General features: G+C 46.6%; 4 protein-coding genes and 1 non-coding gene across 9 annotated transcripts; 2 read left to right on the top strand and 3 right to left on the bottom strand.

Annotated features, from left to right (window-relative positions):
- The first annotated feature begins 8,730 nt into the window (after window positions 1–8,730).
- On the top strand, window positions 8,731–14,997 carry LOC1276618 (2-acylglycerol O-acyltransferase 2-A). 4 transcript variants are annotated; one of them, XM_061645354.1, is made up of 6 exons: window positions 8,731–10,247; window positions 11,634–11,830; window positions 11,914–12,011; window positions 12,082–12,213; window positions 13,538–14,079; window positions 14,156–14,997. In XM_061645354.1, exons 2-6 carry the CDS (start codon window positions 11,699–11,701, stop codon window positions 14,311–14,313), a joined length of 1,062 nt encoding a protein of 353 aa, XP_061501338.1. In that variant the 5' UTR covers window positions 8,731–10,247; window positions 11,634–11,698; the 3' UTR covers window positions 14,314–14,997. The 4 variants fall into 4 exon arrangements, with proteins under 4 accessions (XP_061501338.1, XP_061501340.1, XP_061501339.1 ...); XM_061645356.1 differs by having other exon boundaries at window positions 8,916–9,220; XM_061645355.1 differs by having other exon boundaries at window positions 9,001–11,419.
- Window positions 10,327–10,429, bottom strand: Trnay-gua (transfer RNA tyrosine (anticodon GUA)). The gene is made up of 2 exons: window positions 10,393–10,429; window positions 10,327–10,362 (listed from the first exon to the last, which is right to left on the bottom strand). It is a non-coding gene; the product is annotated as a tRNA-Tyr (tRNA).
- Window positions 14,998–15,001: 4 nt separating the features above from the next.
- On the bottom strand, window positions 15,002–20,215 carry LOC1276617 (kynurenine 3-monooxygenase). The gene is made up of 7 exons (XM_315983.5): window positions 18,222–20,215; window positions 17,536–17,605; window positions 17,196–17,435; window positions 16,984–17,071; window positions 15,686–16,340; window positions 15,443–15,604; window positions 15,002–15,213 (listed from the first exon to the last, which is right to left on the bottom strand). The coding sequence occupies exons 1-7, from the start codon at window positions 18,312–18,314 to the stop codon at window positions 15,061–15,063; spliced, it is 1,461 nt and encodes a 486-aa protein (XP_315983.3). The 5' UTR covers window positions 18,315–20,215; the 3' UTR covers window positions 15,002–15,060.
- Window positions 20,216–21,034: 819 nt separating this feature from the next.
- LOC1276616 (small ribosomal subunit protein uS15) lies at window positions 21,035–21,930 on the bottom strand. The gene is made up of 2 exons (XM_315982.5): window positions 21,570–21,930; window positions 21,035–21,423 (listed from the first exon to the last, which is right to left on the bottom strand). Exons 1-2 carry the CDS (start codon window positions 21,777–21,779, stop codon window positions 21,178–21,180), a joined length of 456 nt encoding a protein of 151 aa, XP_315982.2. The 5' UTR covers window positions 21,780–21,930; the 3' UTR covers window positions 21,035–21,177.
- A 664-nt stretch (window positions 21,931–22,594) lies between these two features.
- LOC1276615 (uncharacterized) lies at window positions 22,595–25,986 on the top strand. 2 transcript variants are annotated; one of them, XM_061645352.1, is made up of 3 exons: window positions 22,595–22,920; window positions 23,024–23,558; window positions 23,632–25,986. In XM_061645352.1, the coding sequence occupies exons 2-3, from the start codon at window positions 23,038–23,040 to the stop codon at window positions 25,277–25,279; spliced, it is 2,169 nt and encodes a 722-aa protein (XP_061501336.1). In that variant the 5' UTR covers window positions 22,595–22,920; window positions 23,024–23,037; the 3' UTR covers window positions 25,280–25,986. The 2 variants fall into 2 exon arrangements, with proteins under 2 accessions (XP_061501336.1, XP_061501337.1); XM_061645353.1 differs by having other exon boundaries at window positions 22,596–22,920; window positions 23,086–23,558.
- Window positions 25,987–27,595: the final 1,609 nt, after the last annotated feature.

Below are 27,595 nucleotides of genomic sequence, written 5' to 3'. Positions count from 1 at the left end.
GAGTACAAAATTGAATCATCTTTGCCAGCCGCCGACCCAACAAAAAACCCGTCCTTCGCGAATTGATCATTTTCCTCTCATCGCGATGATTTCATTTTAATTTGCGTGAAATGAAGGCTTCAGCTTTTTGGCCCATCAGTAGTGGAGTTACCCGTGTTGCGTGTGGTTTTTTGTGTGCTTTTATTAACACAATCAAGAATCGCAACACACTACCACATGGGGTGACATTATGTGCGTTGTCACATTCATCTTCTTCAGAAAAACGCATCGAAGGCAGCGTTCCCGCGGTTTGCTTTTCTTCTTTCGGCTCGTGTGATTCGCTTTGACGCGATGCATCGTCTCTAAGCTGGCAGCACTTGCAAAAAGTTCAAGATCAGATCAGCCTCAGTAGGGCGATCACGGACCTATGGTTTCGGAATCGGTGGGTGGGAAATTAATCAATGCTCGTTACCGGTGCGATCTTCTTCTATTCGTGCCAACCGGGTGCTCTCCACAGAGGATGTTCCGTCCAGTGAAAGGGATGGTGCGTGTTTGGTTTTTGGAGGTCATTGCGCATGGATTCGCGCATACGCGATCGCGAACGCGAAATCGGGTTAGTAGCAGCGTCCAATCGCTCGTTTTCACAAAAGGTCGATTACGGTGGGTCGACGCCGATCGAGTGTACCGGAAGCGTGATGCATTCTCAATGATAAAGTCACCGCAAATCGGTCATTCTGGGCAAGTATGCTTCAATTGCGAGGCATTGGAACTGGCCGGATATGGGAGTTATTACAGGAATTCTTTGCACCAGCTCAATTACTTTAAGACTATCTATGGAAAGGCTAACAGAGATCGCTTTGGAACACACAGCAGTTGGCAGCAGTACAATTGCAGCCAAAATGTCAGATGCACGATTAATCGTCATGCGAACGAGTGTAGATTAGTGCACGGTACTGGTTGTGGGTGCTAGGTATGGTTTCAGCCGATCGTCTCTAATCTTGAAATCATCATCTCCGTGAACGCAGAACGGCTTTGATTGCGATCAGCGGGACACGGTGTCTTACGAGACGTTTGTGGCGCGCAAGAGCAGTAGATCTAGAGATAGGCAAAGAATAATAATGGTAGAATCGGTACAGGCGTTCGAAAAAGGTTAGAACTTCATTTTGAACCAACATCTGGCTGTTAAAAAGGGTTATTTAAAGACGTTTAAGTACGTCAAACAATAAACACTCCGTAGTTTTACACCGAAATCTACTTCACATTTGCCATTTGCGCGGTCGGTAATGACCGTTTGTTGTTGGTCATTTGTCCAACGACTTTTTATCCGTACAATCAGCGTAGCAATTTTTATGATACTTCTTCATGCAGAACCTCATCAAAAGAAGATACATTATCTTCACAGATCTGCAGAACATTCGGTGGAACTCAAAAACAAGTAACACGCAGCTTCCACCTGTTGTCAGTGAACCGTGTGACCTTTTCTGACAACCAACCACAAAGCCGGCGCAAATATGCAACTGCCAGCTGTTGTAGCTCCTAAGTGCGGGGAACACCAGCACTGCGACGAAATCCGTTCGCTAATCCGTTATCCAAATGTAAACAGTCAATTCACAGCTTTCGCGGGATTTGCGTCCATTTCGTGGGTGGATTTGCAAAGATTTGCGTGCAAAGGTGTCATTTTGAAGTTATTCATTTGGAGGGCATTCGAAGCAAAAAGTGCCATGAGATGAAATAGTCTTACAATGACATCTATGTAAGGATTTTTGGGAGATTGTTCGTCTCCGATTCCAATAGATTTATTATAATTAGTAGACTTCTGGAAGTAGCTCATTATAAACGACCTTTGAAGTGAGATTTAAGTAAAATCAAAGCCTCAAATTCTCACACATTTGGTTAACCTCGTCTGGCCACCGATGATGGATTACTCGAGCTTAAAGGATTATGAGACTCAAATTAGAAATCCAAATTTGTATACCTCACAAAGAGAGAGAGAGAGAGAGAGAAAAAGAGGCGAGGAAATATTGTTCATATTCTACCATGGTTCGGTGGCGTTTAAGTGATTCGTTGTTAAACAATAATAGCAGACCCCAACCTAAGCTAAGGCACATCGAAAAACTAACCAAACAGAGCTCCATGTCGACTACTCCCCCCTTTTCGATGCCGAGGGAATCAGCAGGGAGCACCTTACCGGACCGGAGAACCGGTTCGTAGGCGAAGGTCTTCTTCCGTCTGATGGAACCAAACCGTCGGAGGGTCCCTTCGGGGGTCACCCTGCCTGTTGGCTAATGAAAGGGAATCTATAATTATTATGCATCGTCGTCGTGGTCGTCATCCTCCGTCGAGATAGTGTTCTGCCACGGGTTCGGGGGAGGGAAGTGAGCTGAGTCCAGCCTCGGATTGGGGTCAATGATGTTTAGCTCGCCACGACCTCCTTCCTCCTTGGGTTACAGCAAAAAGGGATTTGAAGGCATTTGAAGGTGGCCGGTTTCCAAACAACTCACCGATCGATTGGAAAAGGCCAAACGCCAGCCACCACCGCCGACGACGCCCTTTTGGGAATGGCCCAAACGGCCGAATGAAGCGATCGGATTAAAAGTCCCCGGCACCGCCCAGCTTCGGTGCGTTGTTTGACAGATTAAAATATTTGGATAGTTTGGATGCGTATCTTTTATTAATGTCTTGATTTCTTCACCGAGCGTTGAATAATAAATTGCAGGTGGTTCATATGGCTAGCTTCTCGGGTAAAACTTTGAAACTACTGCGTGTACTTATCCATTCAGTTGTAAGTACGGTACATGCCTAACTGTTTAATCGTACCCAATAAACGGTTCCACTTTGCTACGATCAATCAAACCGGTACACCAATCATCTACCTCAACTCCGCTAAAGCACCCGACGCTGGCTAGAGCTTCCGTTTAATCCTCTCAGCCCATAATTGGTTTCACATCCATCAATCGCATCGATCGCCGATTGATCCACAATACCCAACGTCGATCGTGGCCGATGAGACGAGCCTCTCGACACTGTGCCGGTGAAATATGGCCAATGAAATGCGCCCCAAATGTGCTATCATTAGCTGTCAAAAGTGGATGGGACCCATCCCCACGGTCGGCCGCAAGCTCGTAAATCCATCACACTAAACGGTCCATGGTGATGGTGGTGGTGGTTTGTTGGATTATAAACAATCGGACGGTCTGCCACGACGGAAGATTAGCTCGCTGATGGAGAGTAATATTTAATTAACGCTCTGTTTTATCTCACAAAGTGTCGTCGTTTTGTTTGATGGTGGGCTATTTGTCATCTGTCTTTGTATACATTTTATTAAGCGTCCAGTTCGGTAGTAGCTTCTGAGGCATAAAGCTACACCTTATCTTAATGATTGAAATTAGCTATAAAGTAGGATTAAGTAAGCATTGTCTTAATTGATCAGATACAATCTTTCGCATCAATTTTTTGCAGAATTAAACCTAATCGACACAGAACCTTTTTGAGTCTTAGCGATCGTTTGCACAAATTAGTGTGAGATATTTTTAGACCATCCTCCGAAGCTACCTCAGGGTTTTACCGGACAAGATCGCCGGAAATGAAATCGATCGAAACCTTCCTTCCCCGTGCGGCGGTACCAAACCCCGCGTCACTCTAATGATTCACCACCGCCGTATCGTGTTCAGCTTGTTTGATTGCGATTTTATTGCAGCTTCCCAGCCCAGATGAGCACACAACACCGTTTACGGAGGGTCCGCATTGCTCAGTTCAGAGGTCAACGGCGGCATTAAGCTGCCGATTTGCAGCCTGACCAGCGCTTTTAATGAGTAATTTCGGGCGAAGGACACCCTGCCCGGGTTAGATGACGATCGATCGACGTTCGATCGTAATCATTGGCCGAACGACGGGTAAAGACTTCGCACGATAGCGATCAAACCACAAACCCTCGCCGAAAATATCGTTTCGGTGGGCTCTGTCTGTGTACACAGTGCGTTTGATTACCTAAATGTTTGTTTGTGTGGCTTATAAGCGGGTAAGCTACTCCTCCGATTTGGAGGTTATACAGCCTGGTTTGTTGTTTCACGCGCACACAAGCGCGCTACTGAAACGTTTAAATAAATCGGTCGAGCCTAGAGACGGGAAGGGAAAACGGGACACGCGATGGTGAGTTTGGAAGCGACGCACAAAATTTCGTTGACAATTCAATATGACAGATTGTTGAGCCAGGTGTTTGTGTGCGCGTTTGGTGTCGTCAAATGTCAATGGGTCACCTTAGTAAATTGGTGTGCAATAGCCACCCTCTCGTGGAATTCATCATCCGAAAAGAGGTGGCATGCATTGTCATCACCTTCATCCTCCTTAAGGCAACCGAAAGACTTATTAAATGTATCCCCAGCACAAAACAACACCTTACAGATTGAGTCAATCAGCCATTGATGGTGGGCCACTGTTTTGGATGTGCAATCAGCGCAATCATACGACATTTGGTTGAGAGCACCAATGGAACCAATTGGACACAGATGCTATCCCAACAATGTTGCTACTCTGCTGGTATGTCTTGAACTTGAGGTACAGAAAAATGTCATCCTTATGGTCATTGTTCTTAACAACCTTATTCCTTTTGTGAAATTGAGTATCCAACATCATCACTTAGAACGATCTCCTTTCCTGTCCAACCCGAGGTGCTCTACACCAGTACAAATGATCACTCTAATAGCCAATTCAACGATCTCGTCACTGGGCAATCCTTTTGAACGATGATTACCTTCTGCGCTTTGTTGGAATCTAATAATTGTGTGTGTGTGTGTGAACAATTGCTGGTAGGCAATGGTATGACAATTGAATATGTATTATGTGCTTGGTAAAAGGTGAAGGACAGCATTGAATTAAGTTTGCCAGTAAAACCACCAGCCAACGACAATGCTAATGTGTGCCAAATGCCCATCTACACCTACGGAAGGTTTCCAAAATTGAGCAATAACGAACATACTTTGTCCTGCCGCTTGAAGTTGCCGCTCAAACACAAAAAGAATTTTGTGCAAAAATAAATGTGTTCAATATGAAATATCTTCCGGAGATAATCATCTCCTTGTGATATCCTCGTCATGTCTCATCTAAAAATATCAAATTCTTTATTTCTAGCGTGTTCCAGCGGGGAGCACCTGACACGTTTTGGGGACCATGGGTAAACCCATCCCAGCACATGATGTGGTGTGACCTCTTCAACTTGACCCCTTTAATTCTGGTTAGGACACGCCAGATCAAGATCCTTTACCACATGCTCACACACACACATCCGTGTCATGTGGTCTTGTGGTGCGACGTCAAAGATCAGTCGGTCGATCAATCAGCCGTGAGCCGTCTCTCCCAGCACTCTCGACGATGATGAAGATCAACGTCGTCGGTCCCCGCGATCACACGGAACTGGTGAGCTTGTCCGTTGTAAGAACAGCCGGCAGTCGCCCCAGCACACCGTAAAGTTGATTAATTAAACAAATTGCATCATACGTCGAGATGGTGGAGGTGATATTCGATACACCCCGGGCCGGGGGGAGTATGACACGAACCACCACGAGGGTGAGGATGAATGAGCGTGTACCTGTGTCTTGCTTTGCAGCATTCGGCACCGCGTTGTGAGATAATGAAGCAATGAAGCTTCTAAGAATGGTAAGGCGAGAAGCGTGAGGCGACGATACCACATTGTCCGACACTGGTAGATCCGCCATACGCGCGTTGGAGATGTCTCAGGTGACTGGGGAATCCCTTAGAATTCCCAAAAATAGACTTCCATTGAATATCCGAGCGGGGGAGATGTTCTCGCAGTTCCCGGACCTAGTGCAATCAGATGTAAGTTTTGTGTTTGTGGTAGCATCAGGTGCTTCGGAGAAGTGATCGTGAGGTTACCGTGAAGTGGATGATGTTGTTAGCATTGCTAGAGGGAGTGAAGAGTGCAGAAAAAAAATGAGAAGAAAATGTGAAGGCTGACCAATGAACTAATGATTTGAGAAGTTCTGATGCTGTCCGGGGTGTGGTTTAAACCGGATCTGAAGCATAAAATCTACATCAAATCTTGTATTCACTTACCGCCACTTTTCAATCACTGCACCGACACTAGACGCACCCGTATCGGTAATGTCGGTTTGTCACTTATGCCTGCACCGAACGTCACGAGGTCGAAGGTTGTGCAGGCAGTCTGCCTTCTTCTCAAAACCACAACAACAACCGCTTCCAAAAACAGGTACTGCGCGTATTCTTCCACTCGTTCACAGCCAAACCCACCAGGAAGTGTGAACGATTGGTGTCGAGAGGTCGCAGAATTTGCACGATCCATTAGAGATTCGGCGTTTTCATGGCTGTTTGGCGGTGGCTGCTCTTCCCACCCATAATCATGTTTGGCTAGCTAATTTGGTGCTATTCGAAGCGAAGAATTTGATTATTCAAATTTCGCATCCGATGACATCCCGGGTGCGGGGAGAGGTTGAGGTCCAATATTTTTCAAACCATTCGGAAAACATTGCCCAGTCTGGGCAGGTTTAGAAGAGGAAGCTTGCGCTCTTGCCTTTATGATAGCATGCACCAAATATTACCCCTGTTTGCAGTAGTAACCCCTTGCGTAGCGCTGTGTCACTCGATCGCGTTCGCTCGGTGGCGCAACAGAAATGGCAGATCGCACGCTGCGAAACAGAATGGGTGACATTTTCACATTCATATTCACTGTCATTTATCAATATTAGCACAGCAGAAAGATAGACGCTGTGTGCGGGTGTGCAAAGGCAGAATACGAATACTTTTGGGAGGGTTCGTAAAGCGATCATGCGCATCGCCGCCAACACCTTCAGCGCAGACTGTCGCAAACGTTTCAAGCCAGACATTGGGACGCACATTCTAGAGCAGCGAAGCGTGGGCACAGCTTCACAACGCACAATACAGCCCTCTCTAATGTCAATTATTTGTCACTCTGATTTCTTTACAAACTGGCGAAGAATGTGTGCAGTTCGTTTTCAAATAGATTTCATATTCTGATATTCTTAAAAAAAGCGTTCAAATACAGCACATCTAATTACATCACACCGTCGCAACCGGTTTTCTTACTATTTTCAGTTGGCCAGTTCCTTCGCTTCTTCCGCACGGACCCGGACTTTGTTTAATTACATCCACATCGCTGCTTCCACTAATCGAAACGAGATGTGTACGCGCCAATCACGCGCCGATCCCGTCCGCGTGCTGCTCTCTGTCCGTAACCTTTTCCGCGCGTTAGCATAACCCTTGGAGGGGTCTGAAAGGGTTTGGGAAGGAAATTAACCTTACGCGGTGGATCATGCGGCGTTAGTGGAGTGGCAGAGCGGAGGTAAATTGTTATTACTGTCACTGCACGACTTAATCAATATCGCATTTGGGCAAGTCTAGCCGCTGACGTGAGAATGTCAACAGTAGAAGAGTGCGTTTGATTTCTTCTTTTTCTTCTTCTTCTTCTTTTTATGTACATTACACGACCATTTACTGCTAATTACTATTATATTATTACGACCAGCGGGGGAATCAGTTCTAATTATCTTTATTGCGTTTGCGTGCAGGATAGCTGGATTAAAAGAAGAATAACTTCCAAATGGCAACTCTAACGATCGTAGCGAAGGTTTGTAATATTTATCGTTGACATTTTCTTACGTCCGGGTTTTGTATTTCGTCATGATGGTTATTTTAAGAGTTATTCTTTTTCTTATAGTAAGCCTGATTTTTACTGAATTAAGTTCTTCCGCAATTTATTAAATGTCTATCAAATCATGCTGTTTTGCATGCGATGCGATTTGTTTACATGTGCGGTACGTTGTAATGGATGTGTACGAAGAAGGGAGAGTCGAAGATATGGTGACAGTGGGGAGGGTGATCATCGGAGGAGGGATCATTACAGCCGCGAAAGACGGCATCAAAACAAATCACGCAAAGCCGGCAAGCGTGCATGAACACGCCGCCGTTGGAATGAACACCTTTCGATGTGTTTGAATGTCTGGGAGCAAGGTGTGTATAAGTAAGGTGTTGGTATCTAATGTTTCATGTTTGTTTGTATTCTAATGTAAGGTTTACATGAATTACAGAATAAGGGCTTCTTGTTACCTCATATTTTCAGATGTGTTCATTAGAACGATTATTTTTCTAAAATACTTTTTTCTAATTTTTCAACTTTTTTTTTAAATTAACTATATGTTAAAAACACGCAGTTTATTCAATGTTAAAAAGGCGATTTTAAATCTGTTGCCGATAATGCATTCATTCTACGTTCTACCCAGCTTTCGGTGCAACTAAGCAAATCACATCCCGGAGGTACATTTTGCTCAAGCGCCTAAATGTATGCAATGCAATGTTTAGTTTTGTTTTTGCTTTTAAAATGCCAACGGTATAACTGGTCGCTATAAAAGTTGCTACAACTGTATGCGTTGTTTGTTATTCAAATACAAAAAGTGAATTAAAGCATTCATTTTAAATAATAGAAGAAAGTGATATCGAAAAAAGCATTGAAAGCGCTCTGCAATTTCCTAATCACGATCCTCAGCTTAGAGCCAGCTAACAGCACATGCTACCTCATAATGCTGTTTTATTACTCCCGTTTGTTGTGGAGTTCTCTAACCTCCACTCAAACTCATCACAAAGAAATTTCAAGGTGCATTGTCCTTAATAAGTGTACATCGTCGCCAATTATGCGTAGCAATTGAAGAACAAGACGCACGCACTAGACAAATCCTACACATACACCAACCCGCACATTGACCCGTCCTCACCTATCAATGGGGATGAGGGTCGCTTGTGTTCGAGAAAATCATCGTGACATCATCATCGCTCTCGTCATTGTATTTTTCCACTATATTTCCTCCCCAGTAGAGCACCCGAGAAAATAGCATGAGCACAGAGAAAGAGAGAGAGATCAGCACATGATCATCGTAAGCAATCGTTGTTAGCGTGCGCATCAGGAGAAAAGTTGGCCACTCGGTTATTAAACGCGACGAGCTCCCAGTATAAGCGTCATTGTTAGACTCGCATTCTACAATGACAAACGGACCCGACATCATTAGTCATGTTTGGCCGGTGGTCAGAAGAAAGCACAGAGGGTGGAAGAAAAGCTGATTCATTGGGTGCGGACGTTGGTCTGCGGGCGTGTTTTTATCGTCTCAGTTTGCATCATGCCCCAGTGAAAGTGATACCGCACGACATTTGGTGAAGCCATCACCGGTTCAAGATTAAGGGACAGGCAAAACCAGTACTTGTGAGTATTCGTTGATTCATTGCTAAACCGAACGTTGTTTGCTCAGCAAGAAGCAATGACTGATAAATGATAACGTAATTGCATCATCGGCATAAATGCTGATAAGATCTCGAGCTGCGGGAAGGAAAACGCATCAAGTGGTACATCGTTTGTGGTGTGATAGATTTTGGGGTATATTTGTGCCGGCGTATCCAGGAAAAGGGCCTTTCCCTTATCAGTGCGTGTGCATGAATAGTGTGTGTGTGTGTGCTGATGAAAGGAACGCTAAAGATAAGCTATCGTGCATAACCGGCTGCTGCTGCTGCTAAGAGCTGATCAAACTATCAAACAACAGCCGACGGAAGGTATCGTGTTCCAAGAGCCAACTGCTTCCCTCTCTCTAATAGACAGACGCATGCGCATGCGGCGTCAAACACGCCAGTAGAGAAAGAGCACCGTTTTTGCGCGACAAAACGGTACGCGACAAAGCCCTCCACACGCGATCAGTACCCATTCAGCGCACGGAGCGTAAAAGGGCCAGCACACAAACACTGTGATATACTTGTCGGCTCGCTCGAGGTAGATTAACCGGTGAGCTGTGCAGGGGGTGAAATAATATACAAATTTACTGTGCCCACCCCGTCCCTTGTGTGTGATCGTTTATCGACTAAAGGCGCTCGTCGCGGCGCTCTTGAGCGGTTTAAGAACCTGCGCGCGCTCGAAAGTGAGATTGACGAAGATTTGTTATTCGTTCGTATCATCATAACATCGGGTGGATGAAAGTGTTGACGTTAGCGGAAAATCATCACGCTCCCACCCACGACGATATTGTTAAGCACACAGTAAACAAATCGGTTTCAAATGGTGCTGAGCATTTTTGCTGAAGTATCGCAACAAACAAACAAAAAGAAACGCGCATAAAAAGAAACCTCCATTAACTAGACGACACGAGAAGCACGTGCGAACGAGAGCGAACACTTTGACGTCAACTGCTGCAATGCGCCATAGGCAATCAATGTGAAGTCGGCGTAAAATTTACATTTGAAAGGTAAATTATGGAATAAATGTTTTACAGTTTGAAGTGTGTGGGGAGAACAAAAAAGCAACAAAAAAGATGTTCTAGCGCTTCCTTCGAGCCGGATTTGAACCAGCGACCTATGGATTTCTCTCTATCGTGTGTGTGTGTTCACTCTCTACAGTCCACCGCTCTACCAACTGAGCTATCGAAGGTGATGAGAGAGGAGGCGCTTATCAACGTACCGGTCGTTTGTGTCTTTGTTTTTCTATCTCTTTTGTCATTGCTATGATTAAGAGTTTTTATTTCTGCAATCTAAAATCACAGTAATTAACTTTTTCTCTGCTAAATGCTTTAGATGGTGTAACGGTTGATTTGTAGAAAAAAAATTAATATTATTTGCCATTACTTTTTATTGCTACGATGTTAAGATTAAAAAGGATCAAGTAATACATAAAATCGGTGCTTTTTATCTTTGGAGCGAGAAACCCGCTTTAAACCCTTTCTCACCTACCACCCGCACAACAAATCGTATAAGAAAAAAAGTGGCGATTACGACAATACCATTGTATGCTTATTGGATTCTTATCAAATCAGCTCTATATCTCGTTTGCAATCGTATCGGACCGTCGGCCGCTGTTGTCGGGGGTCAAACTCTCAAGTGGATACTTGACGGGTGCTTGATGGCAAGGAATTGCATGATGTTGCATTATTCCAGAATAATTGTCCACCCCCCCTCAAAAAAGCACCAAAAATGTTACAGAATGCCAACGACAGTTGCATTTCGAACTCAACAACAACCCCCTCCCCGTAATCGTCATCACAACGACATTGCTCCGTTGCAACCGTAAAGGGAATAAGGGAGAAGCTTATCACGATTGAGGGTTCACCTGCTGTGCACACTACTATCAATTTTCGGCTCCCTCCTCCCTTCCCCCATACAATTGCGAACGGCGGGACGCACAGTGTGCTTTTGCCGTCCTTCTGATAACGCAACTGTGTGCGTCTGTCGGTCGCCGCCACAAACCGAAACGGCCACCGAAAGCCTTCGGCCATACTGCACGGGAAGAATAGAAGAGGCGGGACAGTACAGCCGGGTACACCGATCAGAGTAAACGTTGCTAGCGTGTGTAGTTGTTAGTAACCACCACACATCCAGAGCCTACTGCTGCTACTCGGCTCGCGTGTGCTGACTCGTCGAAGAGGTGCGTGTGCAGTCACATTCTAACCTTACGCCCGTGCTGAACTCCAGGGGAGACCAGTGCGCGCTCCACTGTGAACTCCCTAGTGTGTAGTGTATTCTTTTCTTGTTGTTTTAGATGTATTAGTAAGTGTTGCTGCCGGGGTTGCTGCAGCATCCAATCAACTGTCATTACTTTCGATCTAATCACATGGTTTTGCTTAATCACATACCCACAGAGGGCGAGTCGTAGTGGTAAAACATCCCCCGGTACCGGTTCTAGACGCGCTCACCAAAACCTAAGATGGGTAAAATCGAATGGGCCCCACTGAATGTGCCGATGAGGCGACGGATCGAAACCCTGTCCACTGCCCTGTGGATGTGGCTGATACTGTTCGGCGAGCTGGGCATGCTAATATCGTACTTCCTGCTGCTGGTAAGTAGAGGAGGCGGAGGCTTGTCTGAAGTGTGCAACCGCGTGTCTAACCTAGCTTACGGTCTCCATGCCTACTCTTCCAGATCTATGGCAACTTGTTTATTAAATCGCTGTGCGTCATCTACGGATACTTCATCTACACTGATCGAAAAGTGACTTTGAACGGGGGTCGAGGACAGGGGTAATGTGCAGCATCCACACAAAAAAAGAACGCCACACTTATTCTATCTCTCCCTCTCTCTCTGTAATAGTGTAACATGGTGGCGAGAGCTGTTCTGGTGGAAGCTCTATCAGAGCTACTTCCCGGCGAAGCTGCACAAAACGGTTGATCTCGACCCTAACCGGAACTACCTGTTTGCCGCCTTCCCGCACGGCGTGCTTGGGTGAGTAGTAGCTACCGTAGATCCGCATCACAACCGGTGAAACATTCTGGAAGCCGCAATTCACCCCACAAAGGGAGGAGGTCAGGAGGTGCTGTGGTGTTTATTGCGCCGAAAATAATTACACAAATTCTTTTGAGCCTTTTCGGAGATGATTGAGCACGCACGCAGCAGCAGCAGGCGAGCAATCGTCTATCGAACCAGCTGATAAGATACGACCGGCTCTTTGGGACCGTGCATAGAAACTCTGGGCCTATCGTTTCGGAGTGTTTTTCACTATAGGGAGGACGGCGTCGCCCCCAAAACCCCCCCCCCCCCCCCCCCCCCCCCAAAAGGGTCCAAAGTGTAAATCGTCCAGTTTAACTTTGTTTACTACACGCGACGACCAACGATCACGACTACTACTTTTTGGAGAGATTTTAATTGCAAGATAACATCCACCGTCTTTTCAACCTTCTGCTGTGGGCGTCGTGCGCAATTGCGAACGAATCGTATCAGCCGGGAAGAAGTGATTTTATCGATTGGCTTGTTTCTTGTGGCCACCTTGGTACTAATCCCCACGACCAGCAGATTACAGACGGGCAGCAAGATGTTGCAGCGTAATGTTAATTGTACGTGGCAGGGATTGTGAGCGGTCGGGTGGGTTATGTGGGGAAAAATCCTTTGGATTGCTTAACGCCTTGTTATCACAGCTTCATAAGCTCGTTTGATTAGGTTAGATTATTAATTAACAGGAGTTAAAATACTACATGCTGAGCGACATAAAGAAGCATTTCTTCTTCTTCTTCTTCTTCTTCTTCTTCTTCTTCTTCTTCTTCTTCTTCCTTTTCGATTTCTCCTTCTTCTTTGTCTTCTTTCTCTTCTTCATTTTTTCTCTTTCTCCTTCTTCTTCTTCTTCTTACATGTCTCTATCTCCTTTTTCTTCTTCTTCTTCCTTTTCTCTTTCTCCTTATTCTTTGTCTTCTTTTTCTTCTTCCTTTTTCTCTATCTTCTTCTTCTTACATTTATCTTTCTCCTTCTTATTCTTCTTCTTCTTCTTCTTCTTCTCTTTTTCCTTCTTCTTCCTTTTATCTTTTTCCTTCTTCCTCTTCTTCTTCTTCTTACTTTTTTTCTTCTTCTTCTTGGCCCTTTCCTTTAAAAAAACATTGAAATTAATGGCGGCGGTTACATTTTCCCTCTTTAAATGCCACGTGCTCTTCAAGGATTTCCACGTGCGTTGCCATGGCCACTCAAGAAGGCCTTTTCAAGCTCACGTTTTGAACAATGTTTCCAACCCTCCTTAGTACCTCTCAATTGATTAAAACTATTCCTCTTTATCCCTTTCCAGCCTCGGTGCCTTCATCAACTTTGCCACCAATGCGACCGGCTTTCACGACAAGTTTCCCAAAATCCGTTCCCGCCCGGTGACGCTAAACTTCCACTTTGTGATACCGTTCTTCCGCGAGCTGCTGCTCAGCTGGGGCCTCGTGTCGGCCAACCCGAACAGCATCCTGAGCCTGCTGAAGGCGCCGAACAAACCGGACCACCCGCTGAACGACGACGGCTACACGGCCAACGCGGTCGTGATAGTGGTGGGCGGTGCGGCCGAATCGCTGCACTGCCGGCCGAACAACTACACGCTGGTGCTGCGCAAGCGGAAGGGCTTCTGCAAGCTGGCGATCAAGGCGGGCACCCCGCTCGTGCCGGTGATGACGTTCGGCGAGGTCGACCTGTTCGATCAGCCGCCGAATCCGCCCGGCTCGCGGTTGCGCCGGTTCCAGGAGTTTGTGAAAAACACGACCGGCATCGCGCCGGCCGCCTTCGTCGGGCGGGGCTTCTTCCAGTACAGCTACGGGTTGATCCCGCGCCGGAAGCCACTGAACACAGTCGGTAAGTGTGGTGTGCTGTGTGGTGTAACTGCACAACTGGAATGCTCACGACGATGTTTTTAAATGAACCTTTTCAGTCGGTGCCCCGGTGGAAGTGACGCAAATAGACAACCCGACGCAGGAACAGGTGGATGAGGTGCACGAGCGGTTCTGCCGCGCGCTGGACAATCTGTTCGAAACGAACAAATCGCGCTTCATTGCCGACTACAAGAATGTGAAGCTTGTTATGGAATAGAAAAATGCTGATCCCCGTACTTCCCGCCATCGTTACACACAAACGATCGGTGTATAGCGGTGGGAAAACGGGGCAAAATCACGCACAAGAGACACAGAAACACACTATCATCACGATATCCTACGCAACCAGTGGGAATTGTGTTATAATTCGCATCGAAAGGATTGAGACTGTACCAAAAAAAAAACGAACGATCAAAACCAACTCTTTTCATACCTAAGATCCAACCATTGTGCGGTGCCAACAGGTGATATTGTTATACAGCTCTGCGAGAGGGAGTCAATTACTAGCTGCGTAAGAGAGGACACACTACATTGGGAGTGTTTAGCATTTAAATTCTCGTGTAAGTGTAATTGTGTAACATTTTTTCTGGGTGTTTTGTTACTTATTTTTTGTTATTTTTTTTTTGGGTGTTTAGTTAGGTAAATTTTGAAGGTTCTTTTGTAATTTTCTTTTTCCGGTGTCTGTACAAACTTGCGTTGTTACACAACAACAAATATGGGACAAAAGTATTCTCGTTATTATTTTTTTTCTCTTGCCATCCCAATTGTACAATTAATCTAGTTGCATGCGACTATAAACATAAAAAACAGGTGTAGAAGAAAACACGTTGTTTTTTGTAGAAATAAACCAAACACACAAAGCAAATAAATATTAAACTCGTTAAAACATCGCAAACGTTAACATGTTGAATGAGTATATAAGTTTTATTTTTTAGCAATAAACGAATGGTACGGGGGGGCACAGTTAGACGCTTGCTTTCGGTTTCAGCAGCTGGAAGGTGGATAGGATGCGCGTCGACAGCCGCTCGAGATGGCCCATAGTCACGTGCCGGTAGCAGAGACCGCCGATAGCGGCAACCGACGCAATCGACGCACCGTACAGTACGCGTGTGAGAATCTGAGCAGGACAAAACGAGAGAGAGGAGAAAATGTGGGTTATCAGTATGAGGGAGAGGTTGTGTTTTTATGGTTAGTTTGCATTTAAATAGCTATCGCTATCGACGAAGCATTGCAAGTGATAAAGGAAGAGGGCCAGAGAGCCCACCTCCCTTTAACCTTATTCGATCGCTCTGGAATGATCGTTTATGGGTAGAATTGTAAAGAAATAGGGATCGCAACGAACGCACCTTATCCTGCCAGGCCCGGTTGGCGATGCACTTGCTGTAGCGCATGTGCGAGAACGAGACGGAGTTGTACAGCGGGACCCACGTGTTCGGCATCATCCAGAACAGCAGCTCGTCCAGCTTCTTGCGCAGCAGGTACGACCGTTTGGTAACCAAGTCGCGCATCTGTCAATCGAAGCAACACAGGAAAAAAATGGGGTTAATAAACGGTCCCTCGCCACATTCATCTTGCACCACCGCGCCTACCTCGATGTAGTTGTACATTGCCAGATCACAGATGGCGTGGGCATCCTCCCAGCGCTTCTCGCTAAACTCGGGCAGTATGCGCGTCAGATCCGTCCCGTACTGGTTGAACAGCTCCGTCAGCACGCTGCAGTCCTCGAAGCCCGCGTTCATGCCCTGCCCATAGAACGGGACCATCGCGTGCGCCGCATCGCCAATGATCAGTGCCTTCGCGCCGATGTGGTACGGCCGGCACTTGATCATCACCAGCGGTTGGGCCTTCGTTTTGAAGAAATCCTTCACCAGCCGCTCGCGCCCAATCAGCTCGATCGCGTCCGGGAAGTGCTGGCGGAAGAAGTCGAGCAGCAGGCCCTGGTCGGTAATGCTGTGGAACTGCGTGAACGGCATGAACAGCGTCACCGTCCAGGTGCGGTCCTGGTTCGGCAGCGCGATCATCATGAACTGGCCGCGCGGCCAGATGTGCAGATAGTTGTGGGGCATCGCGAACTCCCCGCCGGCGGTCGGCGGTATGCAGAGCTCCAGGTAGCCGTGCTCGATGTACGTCTGGCTGAAGTCGTACCGCGGCCGCTTGACGATTTCCTTCCGCACCGCACTGTACGCCCCGTCGCAGCCGACGATCAGGTCCGCCCGGGCGCTCTTGACATCTTTCGTGACGGGGCTGCAGAGACGATGGAAGGGAGAAGAGTGGTTTTTAGCATTGTTGGAAGAGCAAAGGGGGGGGGGGGGGGGGGGGAACAAGGGGCCCGTGGCTGGGCACGTTGTCCGTAATCCGCGCACTCCAAACATTCCCACCGCTTAACCGGCTTGAGACGGATGAGTCAAACGAGCGGGAAAACTCCCAGATTTAATGCCCACTTGAAGATAACGACTGGCATCTTCCTGCTGGTCTGTAGAATGTGAGGCCTCTGTAGACAGAGGGATTTGGGACCGTGTTTTTCGATAGTGCTCAGACACAATCTGCTAGACACACACACACACAGAGATAAGGGAACGTGCGCGCCTGTGAGTTTTTGCAATCAATGAAACAGACATGAAGGCGGGCATCGCGGGTGGGAAGAGACCGGGAGATTAGATTGCATTCATAAAACCATAAACTATCGAGAACTGTCCATAGGACCTGAGGGCATTGCTTTTGTGCTGTTGATATCGTTCTCTGTCTGTCTCCCATATCGCGAGATGTCGCGAAAACTTTGTCAAAAAAACGATTCAGCGAATCGTCTCTTCCCTGCTCTTTGCCAAAAAAACATCAAGGCAACCACTGCCGCGTGTCTGGAACGATCTGGAACGTTGGCTATACTTACTCAACCATCGACAGGTTGCCCTCGTCCAGGTTGGCGCTGACCAGCTTGTGGTTGAAGTGCAGGTGGATGTTCGGGTATTTCTCGGCCGCTGCAAGAAAACATACACACGGGAGAAGCCTTAGTAAAAAGCCCTGTACAGCGGGATATGGGGGAGGGGAAGGTGTTGGTGTAACTCAGTACGCTCTACAGGGCAGCCATCCCCTACTACCTACCGTTGAGCAGCACCTCGTTCAGATGCTTTCGGCCGACCGAGTAGATGCACTGGTTGGTGTTTGCATCGTACGGGACGATTTTGCACTTGCCGTTGACGTCGTGCAGCATACGGCCGGACATCGGTATGCCGTGGTTGAGCAGGGCATCCTCCAACCCCACCTCGGCCAGCGCCCGGCGGCCACGCGCGGACAGGGCTAGGTTAATGCTGCGCCCAATCACCAGCTCGGCCGTGCGGATGTCTGTAGAAGGAAGGGAAGGAAGGTAAGGAATACGGAAACGTATCAATTACGCGCGCGCTGTTCGTTGGAAAAGAGGCCGGGAAATAGACGGGAGGCGTACCTTCACGGTATTCGTACAGATTCACCTCGTGGCCCTTCTTGCCCAGGTGAAGCGCCAACAGTGAGCCAACCTATGGAGGGTGAAAGAATACAAATGAATGTTCGGTCCATGATTTGTGGAAATCCATCACAGTGAGCCGTGAGTGTTTGTTTGACAGCTGCGTTCGTTCGTATGCATTTTAATCGTAGCAAGCTGCTTATTTATTTTGGTAAACCCTTTTTGAGTCCTGTTGCAATGCTCGATTTGGTAATGAAGACCACAAACCGGAGAAGGGAGACCATACAACACTCACGCTTCTAAGTATTAACCGCGGTCAGTGCAAAAAAACCAGAAAGCAGGGAACAGGAATAACATTATGTTGCGAAATAGATGAGATTGCTTCCAGAACAATCAACAACTGCCGAAAAAACAATCAGTATTATTGATAAGACAGGAAGATAGATGGTATAAAAAATGCATAAGGAAGTAATTAAAATGTCTGATTTACGTTCGAGATTTAATGAGGGGTAAGAACAACAAAATTTACTACGGTGGTATAATTACATTCTAACAACTTTCTCTCCACTCTTGGCGAAAGTACAAGTGCCTACACACGCAGGATTAACATACACACGCGCGCGCGCCCAACAAATCACCCTTCACTGCTTGATCACTCGTTTGGCTAGAACCGGGGCAACCCAACTTACCAAACCACCACCAACGATGGCCACATCCAGCGGGTGATGCTGCATGCCGTTCGTGTTGGTGCGCTTGTACTTGCTGTCGCTTGCAGTTGCCATTTTTGTGTGCGGGAGTTGTTTTGTTACTTTATATCCTTAACTATTAGAGCCTTAACACAAACCAAAACACGCAATCACACTTCACACAAAACAAAAGGCACGACGACGACACGGAGAAATAATAAATAGGAACGTAAGCGGCTACACTAAAACACGTGTACGCGTGAGATCCAGCGTCTGTTTCCGCAGAGAACCGGCACGGCCAAGCGTTCGAACGGAATTGAGCCCAGCGTAGGGTCTACGGCCACAGAAAAAGCCTTTGGACGAGACATGAACCGGTACGTGCTGCGTGTCTGTGTGTGACTGTGTCTCGTTCGTCCTGCCGTTCCATCGCTATCTCTCTCTCTCCCTTGCGCGCGCGCGCGCGAACATACTCTCTGCTGTTTCGCCTCAGTAGGCCACAAAAAGCTTTCGCGCGGAGGCAACGTTATCACATTTCTTCAAATAGTTTTTGTCCCCTCTTCTCTCTAATAGTCAATCTATTTGTGTATTTGTGCGTGGTAATACGACGCCAAAGCCAACGGGCTCCCTCCCCACTTAAAAAGGTTTCTAATGGTATGGTATGCTGATCTTATTATCCCTCAAACAAAACAAAAAAAAGGGAAGAGAATAATACTAACTCCGTTTCCGAATGCTTTGGAGAGGAAGCGGCTCTTTGTCATTTTTTTAATGCGAAACATAAGTGATAATGTTAAGATTTAGTTTTTTGTTTTATTTATGTGTGTGTGCTACAATAATTTTTGGAAGTTAATTAAACCCAAGTTGGTCTAGTAAGGAGGAACGCAAGGCACGCGGTCCGTTGATTCCTATCAATGCAATGTGAAGTGTTTTTACTTTTGGCTCGTGGTAGCGAATGTTCTAGTTTGGCACACGGTTTAAGCTGATTTCATTTGATTAGTTTTTAATTGAATGTATTTTTTTTGGCAGTATACCAGCGAAATAAAACCAGTAATTTGAATGCAGAACAAGTTTCTGCTTTTTTAAAATAAGAATAGCTACTTAATCCACAAACAAAAGCGAGAAACTTCCATCCCAGAGAGTTCGGCTTATGGTTGACAAGCGCGCGCAGCTGTAAATAAACCTCTCACAATTAAATCTTAGCCAAGATTACCGTGAAGAACGCGGGCTTTGCTAAATATGACCATGCAGTAAAGCTGTGACGCGAGCGCGCGCGCGCGCTCGAGCGCAATGTGCTACCGACTGCATGCTGTTTGCCTGTCGCAAGCGTTTGGACATGGATACAACAGTAGGCTGTTGTGTGTAGTTCGCGTAAAGGTGGCTCCAAATGTTTAATGTTCGCTGCATCAAATCTTCTGTTTGTTTGGTTGTAATTAAACGGACAAACCCGTGGGGTAGATTCTGAGAATAGGTGTAATGCTACGGGATGATATCGTCGTGGTGATAATGGAGCCACGGAGACTGCAATTTCTGTACATTCCAGACTGGCGCACACTAGACGTGATGCAGACACGAAACTACAACCGTGGATCGTTGCTACCGCTTATCATCGATGCTTTGCTTACTCATCAAACTACACTACTGTACCGACTGTGCGAACGACATCGGAATACGTTGTGGCGTTTGAAAATGCTGCTTTCCGTTATCAGTTAAAGTATGCTGCCGTTTTGTTTGCATCATTGGCAATAAATTTCGGTTCACTTACTGCTTCCGAGATGATCTACCGATGGGTGTGTATGACGTGCTGTTGATCCCGATGCGATTGATCTTATCGCAAACACACGCAATGCTTTATGTGACATCGACCAGGTTTGGGGGTTTGTTTGCTTTTAAAAGATGATCTGATAACAGTATAAAATTTCACAAGAAAATATATCCTTTAAATGATGGATTAATAGCATATTGAAGGCATCAAAAAACAAATCAAGTGGCTTATTCAAATTGCTCAAATTTGAAGGAAAACTATGCAAAAATTGAAGAAAACTCATAAAGAGATTGGGAGCTGTTTAAAATTGATTATCACGAAGCACTACCCCCGAAAGAAGGGTTCCTATCGAACTTTGTAGGCAAAAGAAGCATGAAGTATATAAAACAATGCTTATATGGTTTACTGCATGGTCCAAATTCAGCCTAAAAAGACACAACGATTGCCGAATAGATCCGCTGGATCGATCCGAAAACATATGCATTCAACAGTAAAGCGTGTAAAATATTGTAATTTTACATTGTCTCTAGTTTTCTGTAATCTGATTAGAATAAATTTTAATGCGAAATTCTACAAAATATGATACTCCTACAATTCATGTTAATTACCGATCATCATTCATTATCGATCGAAAAGTTTTGTCGAACAGTTGGCAATATCACCATATCCACGTCCACGAAAGCAAGAACTTTCGGTAAGGATAAATGCTTAAAATTTTATATGGGGATCTATATCCACCATTCCCTATTCTATTGAAGACGTTCCTCATCCTAACTATTGTTCGATGAGATCCTAAAGCTCATTGAACTGTTTACCTAAAACCGGTTTACCCGTCGGTTAATTTTAAATACCCAAAGTAACAACCACAGTTCCGACATCATTCAATTAGCCTAACAACCCGACGCATCTTACTCAACCTTTGTTTACCAACCTTTGAACGGAACATACAACAACATGCAGGCAGAAATGCAAGTTCTTTCTTCGGTCTCGCGCGCAACCAACAATCAACACCGTGTTTTTTGTAGAGAAACTGACCCCAACCAGACGCCAGCTGCTGTGTATTCTTAAATTCTCAACATCCCACGTATGAAGTTGAACATCGTCAGACCATTGTTAGGCATACGATCCTTCTTTTCACTTTCCGGTCTGTCGGCCTCCCTTCCTCGCGGTTTAACTCCTTTCCCTCCTCTTGCTGCGCGCTTAGGCAACCAGAGCCGAGGCAGTGCTCGATTCGTACTTCCAGTTCGGCGGCAGGACTGCCTTGATCTTGTAGTACCGGGCCAGACGGTGGATGCGGGACTCGATCAGAATCAGACGGAACTTGCTGTCGATGTCCTTGCGGTTACGCTCCAAGTGCTTGCGGATCGACACGGCCTTCTTGATCAGGAAGTACAGATCCTCCGGAATGTCGGGCTTCAGGCCAACGGCTTTCATGATACGCAGCACCTACAACAAGCAAACAACAAAGGGCACCCGGCAGTCGGGGCATTAATCTCCACTTTCCACAACTCGGTAGCCGTACGGTTCTGGCGCACGGACCATCGAAGCCGCTCCACTCCCCACCAGCAGGAGGAGCCGGAAACCGAACTAACCTTGTTGCCATTGACGAAGCGCACTTGGGCGACACCGTGCGAGTCCCGGAGGATGATGCCGATCTGCGACGGAGTCATGCCCTTCTTGCCGAGCTTCTTGATCTGCTCCTTCACATCCTCGGCGCTCAACTTGAGCCACGACGGCACGGAACGACGGTACGGTAGCGCGGATTTGGAAATACCCTTACCAGGAGCGTGCATACGACCCATTTTTCGATATTTTTATTCGTGCTTTCGCACCGCGTGTTTAGTTCACCGAGAGTTTGACAAAAAGAAAGATGGAGGAAGACGTCAACTCATGACACGGCACGGTTCCCCCTTGCACTGTGGGCGAGCGGTGCAGGACATGGCGCGTGAAAGCAGTCTGAACATCCGTGCGGAAACATGATTGATGCGGACTTTTCATTCGAGAAAACTAATTTGTGAAAGCTTTAAAATTATATAATAATTCGAATAAAGCTATTGTAGATGTATTTAAGTGATGAAAATGCTGCAATTATTTACGGGAATTGGTTGACCGTCGATAATTGACCGAAGTCCGTTACTTACTAATATAAACGCATTGAACGTCAAAAAAATGTCAACCGGCTTCGGAATGTTTACCAGAATTTTTATGTTTTATTGTATTTATGCTCTCAATACATAAAAAGTTAATAAAAATGGTGTGAAATAATATTACATTACCTAATATAAGCAGTCAAAAGATAAAAATACAAAAAAGATGCAAGGTCTGTTCGCGCGCTCATAATCTACTTTGCATACTCACGGATAGAGGGCGCTCGACCAAAAGGCTTTTAGCGTGTTCGTTATTTTCAAATGGGGACAAGTTGAACAAAAAAATTAAAATTGTTTTGTTCGTGGAACATGCTCTTTTACGTAAAAAAGTACATTTTTACATAAACAAACAGTTACATTGAACTCTGCACCATTTCTTGAAACGTCCGGTGATGAAATTCCTTCTAGGAAGGAGAAAAAGAAGAAGACATTTAAACTTTTGCTTGTACGCATGTGCGCAAAACATCCAGCAGGGGACGAAATTAGAAAAGAAAAGAAATATTTAGCACAACACAACTTCCCAATCACATCGGCGCTGCAAACCTTCAGCGTAGTGAATAATAAACAAGAAAGCTTAAACTTAATTAGATTCGATCGGATTAAAAACGATGCACCGGGTCGGGATGGCGTGCAGGGCGTTAGTTAGTAGCAAGCGCCCAACGGAGCAGCCGCCACGTTGTTGTCGCTGGTCGTAAATCTGTAGCCCACCTCGCAAAGCATCACACGGGTTTTGCAGTTTGGAGTGCACAAGGCTCCACAAAACCCCAGCCCGCAAAACGCCACACGTCTTCAAGCGGTAATATTGAAGGGGATAAATACAACCGGAAATAGGGTGTTACTAATGTACTATCTCGATTACTTTTCTTCCAATTTACACACACACTCACCCCTCGGCGCAGTGTCTTACCATAGCATGCCCAATAGTGATTCGTCCGGTGGTATATACTCCCCTCTTCCACAGACGACACTGACCGATTCGGAGAGTGAAGAAGAGCTGCTGCGGCGCACCACGACGATCACGGTACGGCGGATCACGGCGGAACGCGGCGGAGGCGGAACCCTTGGCGGCGGCGGCGGCGGAAGCAGCAGTGGTGCAAGAGGCGGCATCCCGACCGCAATTATGATGAACGGCATGAAGGGACGACCGGTGGCGGAAGTTCGCGCCACCGTCGGCAGCGCAGGAGGGACGGAAAATGGAGGAGCCGCCCTGTACAATGGCGGGTATCCGCCGAGCCCGAGCGATGTGGAGGATGCGAGCGGTGTGTTCCATGCGGACAATGTGGCCATCCTGCACGAGGCCGGCTCGATCCCGGACCGGAAGATGTCCTTCCCGCGGAAGTGCTGCTTCGTGGCGTCGCTGGTCGTCTGCTTCCTGGCGGTGGTGGTGTTTCTGTGGATCATTCCCTGCTCAGATGAGCTGTCCTGTCCGGCAAGGTAAGACCCGTTCAAGTTGTCCCTGCTCGGGAGCCCATATTCATGGATTATTTCCCTTCCTATCACGGTCTAGAGCGGAACGCGTTAAAACCCAAAACTGGATACGCAACTACGAAAAAATCGAACTGAAAGGGGTCATCAACGTGGTGGAAGGCGTGCACGGCAAGAGCAAAAATCTCGTCTTCATGTACCGGGGGGATAAGCTGTTCCCGGAGTTTGACGAGTCGTACCGGCGGCGGAACGGCATCATCTCGCTGGTCGGCAGTTCTGGCAAGGTCGCGTGGTACGATCAGATGATAAACGAGCCGAAAAGCATCGACTGCACGCTGCTCGATGCGGACCGGAGCGGTGCGCCCGACTGCCTCGTGCTGGACGAGTACGGCCAGCTGGAGTGTATCGATCCCCTGTCCGGCGAGTGGCTGTGGCATGCGGAGGGCTACAACAAGCGCAGCAACAGCGGTGGCAGCAAGCAGAACGATATGCTCGACTTTCCGCTCCTGATTCCGGACGTCGACGGGGACAAGGTGTACGATCTGCTGTTTGTGACGAGCTCGAGCGAAACCAAGCACAACCGGCTGGTGATGATATCGGGCCGGAAGGGCATCACGATCGGGGACTCGTACGCCGTCAAGGAGTGCCTGTACGTGCACAAGCTGATGCTGGACGAGGAGCTGAACGTGAAGTTTAACTGCGTGAAGGAAAAGTCCGAACAGCAGAAGGCAAAATCGCTGCCCGAGCTGTACAAGCTGATCCACCGGAAGGCGCTCGATATGCGCGTGGTGCGCCGGATGCCGACCGATCTGCCCCAGCACAAGTTCTTCGGCCAGCGGCGCAACACGGAGAAGCAGCGCACGATCACGAACGTCGGTGGGAAGCAGCTGGTGGTGGAGAATCGGGGCAAATGTCCGGAGAACTGTTCCACCTCGGTGCTGCTGACGGAGGAGTCGACCGGGGAGTTGCTGTGGAATGTGTCGGGAAGGCAGCTGTACGGTATGCAACCGGTGCGGCTGAGCTTCTCCAACTTTGGGTCGGACAACCGGTCCACCATGTACGGGTTTGTGATCAAGTTTTGGGAGTGGAGTCAGCGCGATCCGGACAACCGTAGCTCGCGGTTCAAGCGCGCACTGATCCGATGGCACGATGATGACGCGAGCAGGCAGCGCTTCATCCACCAGCAGCCGTGGATTGGACCTCCGGGACTGGATGCCATCTCGAAGACGTCCTCTTCTGCGAGGGGCCAAAACCAAACGTCATCGTCATCTGCATCGTCCTCGTCATCGGGTCGGCCGGCCGGTGTGTTTCGGACGCGCATGCGCTTCCTGAAGGAAACGATCAAGCTGATCGTGTTCAACTCGACCTACATCAAGATCGAAAACACCAGCCAAAGCAACGTGATTCAGTTCTGTCGCGAAACGATCAGCGGCGATCCGGCGGCCGAAGTGCTTTGCCAGCCCGATCTGAACTATCAGGAAAATTCGCTCCTGATCGCGGACCTGGACGACGATGGGTCGCAGGAGCTCGTGTCGTACTACTCGACGTTCGTGAAGACGGCCACCAACGAGGCGGACGGGATGGGGGCGGGTGTTGGCGTTGGACCGGGCGCAACGATGAAGCTGAAGACGTACGTGCAGCTGCTGCGACTCGAGTCCGAGCTGCCGAAACTTTACAGTCCGCCGGCGGCGGGTGAGGAGGCTGGATCGGAGGCAGGCAAGCATCGTTAAACATTTGGCGATGACCCACCCGTGTCCCCCTGATTCCAACAGAACTCTTGTGATTTTGTGATCTCATATTGACCTGCAGTAATTCCATTCCAGTCTTAGTGATGAATGTTGTTGATCTTTGTTTTTGAACCTCCTTTTTGATCCAATGATGTCACTGTACTAGCTAGTTAATAGAAAACCACAGATACTCGCACACTCATTCGCAACACACGCTTTACGATAATGATAGTCTATTGTCTGAGGGGACGGGGTTTGAAGTGAAACATTCCGATAAAGAGGTATGCAATTTGGAAGATTGTATCAAGCAGTGACCAACGAAAAGGGGGGGGAAGAATTTGGCGGGGAATAGTGAATGTGGGAAGATTTTTCCTGCTGTTTCGTATTGCCCGGGGAAAACTCTGTCATTTTCATCAACCCTTCATCATCATCATCATCATCATCAACACGAGTATAGTTATTATTCCACCTCTGCACTGTTTGCACCGATCTTCATGTCCTTGTATGACCATCCTGCGCACACGGCACACCTACCAAAGCGCACGCTCGCATTTTGTGCAGCATGAAGCAATTCAAAATACATCATAGAAGAGTACTTCGTTTCAGTGAAAAAGATGTTGAAAAGAGACATGTTGAATGCAAATCCTGCATGGCCCTAAGGGTTCGGTAGAGATGTAAACAAAATAGCTACTAGTAAGTTATGATACGTACACGGGGTTGTTTGTGTTTTAATGCCGCGAAAGAATTATTCGGAAAGAAATCATTATACATTCGTTGGATCTGATCAACAAAATACTCGGAAGATGATGTGGAGATTCTAGCACTGTTTCAAGGATTCTCAGAAATACCATTGATAGATCAGGATCAGGATCATGTATGCCTGTAATTGAGAATTCTAACTAAAGCTAAATCAGAAGAGCTGAAGCTGAAGAAACTTGAAGACTTTTGTTCCAGGGAGACGGAAGTAGGTTATCCTTAACTCCAAGGATGAAGTCATAGCAGATATTGGAATAAACTGATGTTATAGACATTGTTGGTTCGCATCACCAAAGGAGTTATAGATGGCCGAAGACCTTGAATTCGCTTTTTGAAAGCGGTCTTTTGGAAAACTACACCTGTTACCGATTGAATGTCTTAAATCATGGATTTTTCAACTTGCACTTAGGCATTAATTCCACATAGTCACATACTTGGGAAATTGGACATCGTGAAAGACGGGAATATAACGTATTTGTATAGTTCTAATACAGTCTAGTACATTTCTAATTAAAACATAGTACAAAAAGGCCAAGTCTCCAGTAAAATCTCTTAGACCCCTTCCTCTTGGATAACAGAGATGTCTAATGACCTGACAGGGCCAAATTGGAATTTACCTGTAGCATGATAATAAGTCTGACGTATGGCGAGTACTTGGTATCTTCTTCTATTAGGCGTAGAGTCCTACGCGGACATGTCGGCCTATACAGGCTTTCGAGTCTTAACTCATTACCACCATGTTATTGAGTCGTTCGAGTTGACGACTGTACCACGGGATCCCCCTTGGTATATTCATGATTTTAACTCAAGGACCTTATTACGGGACATCACTGTGCTGGATCCTGAGTAGTCCCGAACATTCTTATCAAATACCGAATGAATGGTTATAACACCCGATAAGCAAGTATTTCCCAAGACTTATCCTCTTTCCTCTGGAACAGATCAGCGATCATTTCTCTACACAGAAAACTTTTTTTACTGAACTTCAGTAAAATTTTACTGAAATTTTTTTAACTGAAGTTTCAGTAATCCTTTCAGTAAATGAATGTTTACTGAATCATTCAGTAATGTCCGGTGCTCACCAAAATGACAGCTCGTTTACTGAAATCCCAGTAAAGCCATTCTCATATTACTGATTTTTCAGTAGTTGGTAGCGATTAAAAAATAACGAAATATTTATTTTAAATTGAGTTTTTATTGATGCGCAGATATTGCCAGTCCCTCAGTTCATATTCACACATGTTTTGTGTTGTTTTATACAGTTTTTATACTGTATTTTGCCGCCGCAATTGTAGATGGTTCAGTAAGCGCTCACAGACACCACGCAATTTCAGCACGCACAGTGGATTGTAGCAAATATTTTACACACCAACACGGCTGCCAATTGTGTGAAATAAATCCCGTAAGCCGAAATATAACCTGGAATTTCACCAGGGTGCCTGTAAGCGCCTACAAAATCAACTTTTTGCACATCACGAGCAAGTGGGAACCGCATTGTTTTGTTTTGATGTTCTGACTGACAGGTCGATTTGACAGAATGAATTGCTGCATTTTCAGTAATTT

Source organism: Anopheles gambiae, chromosome 2 (genome assembly GCF_943734735.2).
Source record: "Anopheles gambiae chromosome 2, idAnoGambNW_F1_1, whole genome shotgun sequence".
Taxonomy (NCBI): domain Eukaryota; kingdom Metazoa; phylum Arthropoda; class Insecta; order Diptera; family Culicidae; genus Anopheles; species Anopheles gambiae.
Note: the sequence above shows the minus strand (reverse complement) of the source record. Positions and strands in the feature narration are given on the sequence as shown.